Genomic DNA, 9,940 nt, shown 5'->3' with positions numbered 1-9,940 from the left:
CCTACTTCCCGGTTACTCTTTTAAAAAATAATCTAAGCATATGCATGCAAAATGACAGCAACACTGAGGTGTCAGAAATTTTTATTCCAGAAAAGTAAAAACAAGAGCAGAAAATATACTGTGGAGTAAAAGCACCCTGAAGGCATTTATACAAGCCCATCCCCTTACTGTTCATTGCACTGAGAAACACATGGAAAGATGAGATTCCTCAATGAATGCAAAACAAGAGGCAGAAACATAATCTCATCTTTTCTCAACAAGCAGGCAAATCTCTTGCACTTTTGCCTAGCACTGGAATTAATCTTCTGAATATTATGTTCAGACTTCTCGGTGAGATGATTCTGAATTAGGAAGTCCTTAAGAAGACATTCTGCAAGTGGATGAAGGAAAGACACAACGATATGGGGCATGCTGTACACCAGTTCAAGGCTTTATTTTGGAAGAATTGGCTCTGCCGTGTGAGGCAACCGGTGAGTTTTTGGAAATGATAAAAACAGGAATATTTTAAATCTTCTTTCAGTATCTGTTGGAAAGAATATATCTATCGATTTTCTCTTTTCACTGCAGATTGCTAAAGACAGCCTGACTGCAAGTGGTTCTTGTTTTGCCTTTAGTGTCCTAATTGTTGACAATTATGAACAGAAGAATGCACTACAGTGTGTTTTAATTCTAAAATGGCCAAATGAGATAGGAAATCTCATAAATATTTTGAAGAGCTGCAGCTTATCTTTACTTCTCATTAGATACTACCATTGCTTGTAGCAGTGGCAAGGATAACAGTGTTTTTTATTCGTATTACAGGTGCTCATTGGTAATGCTTTCACTCGCACAATTATCAAAATCTAGTTATGGGGAATGCAAGAATTGTACATTAAAATTACATATCCTTCTAAATTTCCTTTCTTATTCATTCTACAATGCCTAATTTAACCTTTCATATTCTTTTATGCAGAAGAATGTGACAGCTGCTTTAAAGTCAAAATAATACTCAAATAGGAGATGTCATTGTTTGCTTTCACTGTGACTGATGTGAGTTTTTAATTTTAGGTAGTAAGAAGTGAATTTCCTCAAGTGAGATAATATTATTGTGGAAAAAGATGTCACTTCAATTAATAGTTCCTCATTGATTTTTCTTGACTGTTATAAGATGCTATTTGGAATGAGGCACATTTGCTGCTTGAGATAGGATTGCCTGTAAACCTGGAGATTTTCCATCCAGAAATCTTTCACATGAATAAAATTGTGATTTTTGATGGTGAATTTCTTCTCCAAATGTTTTAAGATTATTTTTTTAATATGAAAGACATTTTTTTTGGTGAATACTGTTGGTTATACTATCCTCCATTCCTAAACACTTCTGTATATTCCCTGTTCATTAAGTGACTTCTCACTATCTCCTGTTCTCTTCCATGCTTTTTTTCCTCTTTCTCTGCCTAGTTTTACCTTCTGTATTTCTAAATGATGAAATCTTCATTCATGCAAGTTTTCAGTTTGCCTAATTGGTAGCTTTACTGAGTGTGTGATGCACTGAACATTCCCTGAGCACCCATCCCCCAAACAAGGAATTACAATGAATTACCCTAAGCAATTTATATCTGCCTCTTCAGAGCTGTAAGGTGCCCTGGGGAATTTGCAAAACCTTCTTATATGCTCATTGTGGGAACCCTGAACCACGAAAGTGTTCCGTCTGCAGTTACATGAGGAGAAATCCAGGTGGACTGTCTGCCTATGCAAATGGCAAGTCAGACTTTTGTGTAACTGAAGGGAGAAGCATCTCCTCAAAGATCTGATAAACTTTAGCTCTGTATTATGTTGTGCAGATCTACCTGTAGAAGGCAATTTTCTTCTTATGGTTATTTATCTGCAGTTAGGGTTAGAAGACAGGTGTGGTCTGTTGAACTAACTGTGTTTCAGAAGTGTCATGTAGCACTAGCTGATATTAAACTAGCTGATATTGAAGGGTGAAGAGACTGTGAAAGACTAAGTGCTCTCTAAGGAGTGAGTGTTTGAACTGAAATTCAGGCAGGCATCAGCACCTCTAAATAACATGGCTCAAAGGCAGCACAGGATAATATGTGTGTTTGGACATTGCAGTTGTGTAGAAGATACCTTCTCATTTCTCCTTTTTTCAGAGGCTTTTGCATGTAAACTACACAGTCTGGAAGCTCAGGAGATACATACTAACAGGCAACTGTATAGCTTAAGTTTTCTATCACTGCATTTCTTTAACTATTGATCATATAGTGTTTATTATAATCCAAATTTGCAGGTAGGTAAAGGATGAAATCTGGTTGCCAAATTCTTTTTTTCTGATACCCAAATTAGAGGGTAATTGGACTTATGCTTGGAGTATATAGTTGCTAATGTATCTAATGGGAGAAAGCCATGCCTTAAAAAAATTAATTATTTAAAATATATTTTGAAAATAAATAATATAATACCTGTATGTTTTAAATTTTGGATTAATATTATGCATGAGAGAAAATGCTGGTGTAATACTTGCTTTTCATCTGTCCCTTCACCGAGTGTCGTATTTCCTCTGCTTCCCTCCTTTACAATTCCCATGCCTTTCTTCCACATAGTCAAAGCTATAAACATCCCTGAAAGCTGCTTACTGACTAGTGCCCTTTGTTTTGCATCAGCGCAAAAAAATTAAAAACAAAATAACAGTGAATGGTTGCAAAGCTGTCTGATTTTATCAGGCAGTTCTTAAAGCTCCATTTCCAAATTCACCATTCTTCCCAGGCACAAGTGACACACATTGCATGAATTCTCAGACCCATTTCCCGCAGTGCCTGGGTAAAGCAGCTGTTCAAGGGCTGCCATCTTTCAAATGCCCTTTCTTTGCACCTGTTTCTGTTGATGCCATTCCACAGCAACATAGGTGATAGGTAGGGGACTGAACAAATGAAAGAGGGAAGGCTGTTGCCAGGGCTCTGCTAAACCTTAATGGCTCTGCTAAGCATCACCTGGGGCCCCACCAGAGGAACTGAATCTTTTGGACCCTCAGCTCTTGCCTGGGAGAGGTTGGAGGAGCACCACTTTCCAGCTTAGCTCAAGGCTGCTGGCTTCATAGGAGACTGGAAAAACTGGGTGTCACTGTCATCACATTGTTAGAGTCATTGTGTTGACCAGAGGGAAGTATCTACAAACACTATAAACAGAGGAAGTAAAAACTACTTTTGTATTCTGAAAGTAGCATGTTTGGCAAAGTTATAAAGATTTAAAATAGAAGTTTTACTTAATAATTTCCATTTAGTTATCTTATTTCCCCTTAAATACTTGTAGAGAGCATATTTAATATTGGGGGTTTTGGTTTTTTGTTTTGATTGTTGTTAAAAGGTATATGAATTTTAATTATTTGTTCCCAAATCCTGTTTTCCTGTACTAACCATGGTTTGATTTCCCTTTTCAGATCCTGTCTCTTACTGAAATACTCTGGCCATGTGTGCTTTTCCTGATTCTGGCTGCAATCCGCTTCCAGGAGCCTCCAAGATACAAGGAAAACTGTATGTTTTGTCTCACCTGTGTTCTGTTTTGGTTGCCTGTGCTTGTAGAATTATTTATGAAGATATCCTAGGAGGAGAGACTTAAATGTAATGGAACCAATGGAAAAAAATTGTACAGTGGAATTCAGTCTTGTTTAACTGTGGATGTCAGCAAGTCATATTTAGGCAGAACAAAATTACAAGTTTTAGATGTTTACTGTGAAGTAAGGTGGATTACTTGGGTTTTAGTTGTTCTTATTTCTTTTTTACTGAGTAACAGAGTTTAGGTAACTGGTTCAGAGGTAGACAATTATGTAGTAATTAGCAGACAAGATTAACCTTAGCCCTACCCACTTCCCGGAATTTAGACTAAATATTTTGTAAGGCTTTTCTTCCATTTCTATCAACACCTCAAAACTCATTATGAGAATCTCCACCCTAAAAAGTTCCTTTACTTTTACCTTGTCAAATATTAACTTCATTAAAAAACCCAAAACCAAACCCCAAAACTTATTGTATTATAGTGTATTCAGTTTATTAGTCTGTTATTCACAGATCTCAGAAGCTGGGGAGAAACCATCTTTAGCTATATTAGAAACCAGTTTGGTAAAACAGTTGTAGATCTGTAGGTTGAAACACCTGAAGAGAATCTAGCCTGCACTATATATACATTTGCTTTATATTAATGCTAGTCTGAACTGAAGTGTGCAATGCATGCTGATGCAATGTGTAAGTGTGCCCTTGGAGTACTTCCTCTGTTTTGGTTTTATTGGAAAGTGATCCAGTGTAGGTGCTTGGAGAAATTTTTACAATGTTTTACAATGTGAACTGGAGTGTGCCAAGTAAAAAGAACTAATCTGCAAATGGCATCTTTCTTTCACAACTCCAAATTCATTATTTTTTAAATTGGTACAGTTCCTGAGGAATGAAGGGTGGTTTGACTAACAGTGCATTTCTAATGGTATGTCTCAAACATGATGGTACTTGAATATAACAAAAATTAGGACTTTAAAATATCAGTATGAGTGCTAGCCCAAATGCTAGCTTTCTTATCTCCTCCTCATTTAATTCTCCTAATTTTGATATAATGGTTGCCAAATGAAGTTTTTTCAAAGGAAAAGGGGAGTGACCCATCAAGTATTGCTCAATTTTAGGTGTTTTAAACAGAGAAGTTAAATGGGAAACATATAGCTATTCCTTAAGCTTCAAAATATGCAAAATGTTTCTTTGTATTTTGAAGTTTAAATTCTCAAAATTATGGAGAGATGTAGATAAATTCCAGAGATATGGAAAAGTTACTGTTTAGACAGTCTTGATGGATATACATTCAGGCATTGCTGAATACCAGTTCCTTCACCTCATAAAAGCCTGGGAGAAGAGAGGAAATATTGTTTTGTGAAGAAGTCTATATTCTAAACTAGGTCATAAGTTTGGGCAGAAAGGCAGAAAGCACATGATGGTGCAGTGGTGTAACTACTGTAAAAATCAGCTTTCCAAAGACTGCTTCCAAATGTTATACCCTGTTGTCTCAGTCTGACAGAAAAGTTACTAATTTTCTGTGGTGAATTAGTTGTTCTGAAATGGGACATCTGTCATCAATACAACTTCATTGTTTTGCAGGTGAAAAAGCCACTTTCTAGGCGATGGGAACACAATGTGATGGTACAGGTTTGTAACTGCTATATCACTGTTTTAATTCTGCTGCTGCTTGGATTTAGGTTACTTAGAAGCTCGGGATTTGCCAAGCCGGGGCCTTTATCCTTTCCTGCGGACCCTTTTCTGTAATGTTGGCTCAAGATGCAAGAATACTAGCTATTCAACACAGAAAGACACCCACTTACGGTAAGTTATACAAAACCGACCGAGCTGTCAGCATCACACTGCATCTTTTTTTATGGCAAAGGTTCTTATTGTTGTGTAGGCATGTGGAACAGGAACTTCATTACTCTGCTAAAAGTTTCCTTCTTTGTCCTTATGAATGTAAAAGGCTTAGTTATTACTCTTCCTAATTTTTGTTCTCCCTTCTTGGGCATTTCGTGCTGTTACTAGCTACTGAAATTTGTTTTTGGTGAAAATTGGAGAGAGACCTTGTGAGTACTGTGTCCAGTTCTGTCCATCCCCCGCCCTCCCCCAAAACACTGAATTGTCAGAGCTGCTTCAGAGGAGAGTCACAAAGATGATCAGAGGGCTGGAGCACCTGCCCTACAAGGACAGGCTGTGAGAGTTTGGGCTATTCAGCCTGCAGAAGAGAAGGCTCCAGGGACATTATAGCAACCTTCCAGTACCTGAAAGGGGCCTACAAGAAAGCTGGGGGATGGACTGTTTACAAGGGATTGTAGTGATAGGATGATGGGTAATGGCTTTAAGCTGGAAGAGGGTAGATTTAGACTGGATATTAGGAAGAAAGTCTTTACAGTGAAAGTGATCAGACACTGTAACAGGTTGCCCAGGATAGCTGTGGATGTCCCCTCCCTGGAAGTGTCCAAGGCCAGGCTGGACAAGGCCTTGAGCAATCTTGTTCAGTGGGAGGTGTCCCTGCCCATGGCAGGGGATGGTTGGAACTGGATGTTCTTTAAGGTCCCTTCTAACCCAAACCATTCTATGATTCTGTGATATTCCTGCCCTTGCTTGTTCTCAACTGGTTTGCCTCTCTATGATACATATGAATATATATGGTACATCTGAATGAATGTGGCATCCTTTACATCTGTTAGGTACCTGTTCTTTTTCTCTGATACTTACAAACTGGCCTTGCCTGGCTATAGTTTTGCAACTTAACTACCCTTTGACATTATACAGTGACTAATGAAAGTAAAGCAAATAACCACAGAGCTCTGTCCAAAAAAAAAAAAAAAAAAAAAAGAAGTTAACATAACCATCAGGTCAAAAAAAACCCTGCAGGCACATTAAGACAACTTCAGCCAAAGCAAAGTTGGCAAACCTCTGTGCCATGGTTTTATAAACTCAGTACAAAGCCTGTAGCCTGTTATTTGCAGTGGTAATACTGTATTACTGGGCTATAGAGTTACAATGGTCTTCTAGAGATTGTTTCCTAAAAGCTTAGTTTTTATTTATATCACTCCTCCATATGCCATCTATGCATGTTAAACCTCTGGAAGCTATGAACTATATTGACTGCTCTGCATGATTATTTACGCTGTTTTAACTCGACTGCCCAAATGATATTTCAGCTTAAAAGAAAAGCAGGAAAGAATTTCCTGGAGGCAGCCTTAGACCTACTTAAGAATTGGGAAAATTATTCACTGGCTTTCAGGTCTTCGATTGAAAAATACAATGCATTGCATACATGCATATTTATACACTCGATAGGCCACACTGAGAAGCATATAGACTAAGTAAGGAAAAGGGGTAAAAAGGTAGGGTTCATTATGAGGTCAGTCTGTTCCAGCAGGTCCATCAGCGTAAATTAAATCAGTCTCAGGGCAGCTCTGACTTTTGTTGGCTGCCAACAGCCTTAGGAATACAGACTGTCAGTTTGATAAGACAAACATAACTGAATCCTACAATGTTCCTGTGTTAACTGGAGTGGAGGGGTGGCATAGGATGGGTAATACTAATTATCTTCCCTTTGAGGATTTATATGAAACCATAGGTGATTCTTTATAACCATTTTCAGAGACTTTTTTTTTTCTTCCCCATCAACAATACTGTATTTATTAAGAGAAACTAAATATTGTGCATAGTTTGCATGGACACTTAACCCATTTGTTTACACAATATGTACCACATTGCTGCTAACAGTTTGATGTAATAATTGTTTGCTTAAGGAAAAATTAATTCTATTGCTTCCGTTGAACAAAACTGTAAATGACCCAAATAATTTTTATATGAGTTAGGAGCCTAAGCAGGGCTGCCCCATGAGCGGGGGCTGAGCCATGGGTTGAGTCATCCTGGTGCAGGCCATGCCTTCGCAGATTTGGCTTCATCTCCTCATGCAATAGGCTCCATTAACAGCCTCTAACATGTTGACATTAGCCTGGTGAAGACTACAACTACGTCATTAACTTTGATTTGCAGCAAAATCTGCCGCTTCCTTTGATGCCTTAAAAAACATCAGTCTTTCAGTAACTGAGGTTTTGCTCCTTGCTCCTCTCTATCAGACACTGCAAAAGCTGCTGGCTTGCAACTCTTCAATGTGATTCCCTAGCCAGTTACACCCAGCAGTATATCAAAGCAGAGGAGTAAGGAGACATCTAAGAGGTATATTTAGGTGCTCCCATGGCAAAAGGCACTTTTTCTGTGCTCTTTTTGTTATCCCAAAAATGGACTTCTCACCTAGTGTGTGAAGTTCAGTCCACACACAGAGATGAGACATCAAGTTTATCATGATCCTGAACAGGATGGGCTGCTAGCAAGGTGATATCAAGAAGGTAAGAAACCTTCTAGGACATAAGCATCTTATATACAAAATAGTAACAAAGCAAGGAAGTCACTTTGCCCCTTGCAAATTTACACATGAAGACAGAAATCCACCACATCTTTTGGGACCACCTGCTGCTTACCCAGGTGTGATAATGCCTCCCACACATGTCTGGGCAACACCAGCAGCCCAAGTCTTTATTGCCCAAGGAATTATTGGTTGCCATGCTTCTAAACCAAAGAGAAATGTACATGGAGTTGCAAGGCCTATGTCCAGTTTGGAGGGAAAACAACATGGGCTACAATACTGCTGTTATGCTCCACTTCTCTGAATACTTGTGATTATTTTAAGTGACCTGGTTTGTGAGTATAGTTAGCAGTTTAAAGTTCAGGAAGTATTTTCTAAAGAAAAACAAAAATCTGTGGAAAATCCTGTGGAAACTGAGATAGAGTATTGTTAGTTCTCACTGGATTTGTGTTTTAACCAATGAGGTTGCGGGTATTCTGGTCAAGCTCTGGCCACTTGTTCACACTTAAAGTTTTCAGTATGTAGTTAGTGTTCCTGTTCTTCCCCAAATACAGGTGTTTCTAGCTGTTTCAAATTTCAGGCAGTAGAAGTGTTAGCAATATTGAAATTTAGTTTTCAAGAGCAACAGCTAAAGTGCAGCTGTTAATTACACTAAAAGCCACCTAATAAACAACAGAAACCTGCTTTTAAAAACTCCATTTAAAAGAAAAAAAATGTTGCAGGGAATTGTTCTGACTCTAATCCAGTAAAGTTTGCAAAATCCTACTGGCTGTTGGCCAAGTTGGGATCAAAATAATCTGCACTGAAACAACTTAGAACTTGATTGTTTCAAGATTAAATTTTCCTCTAATCTTCTTCTTAAGTTGCAGACAGCTCTGTGGGTGTCTGAACAAATAGTATCATAGTATCAGTCAGGGTTGGAAGGGACCACAAGGATCATCTAGTTCCAGCGCCCCTGCCATGGGCAAGGACACCCCACACCGGATCAGGCTGGCAAGAGCCTCATCCAGCCTGGTCTTAAACACCTCCAGGGACAGGGCCTCAACCACCTCCCTGGACAACCCATTCCAGGGCTTCACCACTCTCATGGTGAAGAACTTCCTCCATGAAATGAAGATCAGGGAGGGAGTGAAATGAGAAATGATTCTGAAAACAGCGGTTTATATTTTTGCTTCGGTTTGTGAATCTATCTTATTAGGGTTTTCTTTACCAATAAGTAAGAATTGTGTTGAAAACTGGTATTCATATACACGTTTGACAAGAAAAGAATGTAGCTGTTGATTATATTTTGGTAAGTGGGGCTTGAGTGGGGCTTGTGCTTCTAATAAAAAACCAGCAGTATTTTTCTATGCAGGATTTCCCTGTAAGGTAACTTGAACTTCCTATAGGTTTAAAGAGAATGAAACTGCCTAGTAATAGGCTAAAGATGATTATTCCATTATTTATGATGTCTTAGGTTATTAAGTATTTTTGTCCTGTAAAGAGATGTTTAGATGGTGGACTTCTAATTTCATTGTGGAAGTTTGTTGGAAAATTGTTGTGCTACGGAGTAGCCACCAGGTGGTAGTATGATAAAGATAATAGAGAGATGTACCAGCGGTTAGCCGTACGCTAACATTGGGGAAAATCAGTTGTGATAACAAGATGCTATTTTTATAGGTTTGTCCTGGTTTTAGCTGGAAACATGCATTTGGGTGCACATACCTGAAAAAACTCAAGTTGTCATATCCCAAATACAAACTGTATAGGTTTTCTTAACAATAGACACTTTATTTGCAAAAAATATGTAACCAGAAGCACCATTCTTCTTGCTTTTCAAGCAGAAGAGGAACATGTGGTCTGGAATCAGTGTATGATTTACCTATATTTCATCTAGTGACATTGACCAACTTACCCATTCTGGTTCATGCATGTTACTCTAGATGCAATAAGAAAGGTTGAACTTCAGGGTACAGAGTGTCAAAGAACCATCACCTGCACTTAGGATAAAACAGGGAGAAAAGTTGAGTGTGTTCAGAAACATCCAAGACATCTCTGTATATGT

General features: G+C 38.4%; 1 protein-coding gene across 1 annotated transcript in view; it reads left to right on the top strand.

The window, feature by feature from the left end:
• Positions 1-269: 269 nt before the first annotated feature.
• The window catches only part of ABCA13 (ATP binding cassette subfamily A member 13), a 155,000-nt gene continuing 145,329 nt past the window's right edge, over positions 270-9,940 (top strand). The window contains exons 1-4 of the mRNA XM_054164325.1: positions 270-470; positions 3,416-3,509; positions 5,207-5,330; positions 6,533-6,535. Coding sequence (XP_054020300.1) covers positions 381-470; positions 3,416-3,509; positions 5,207-5,330; positions 6,533-6,535 — 311 coding nt within the window. The 5' untranslated portion in view covers positions 270-380. The remainder of the gene's footprint in view (positions 471-3,415; positions 3,510-5,206; positions 5,331-6,532; positions 6,536-9,940) is intronic.

Source organism: Dryobates pubescens, chromosome 9, assembly GCF_014839835.1.
Source record: "Dryobates pubescens isolate bDryPub1 chromosome 9, bDryPub1.pri, whole genome shotgun sequence".
Lineage (NCBI taxonomy): Eukaryota > Metazoa > Chordata > Aves > Piciformes > Picidae > Dryobates > Dryobates pubescens.
This window is presented reverse-complemented; position numbering and strand designations above follow the sequence as displayed.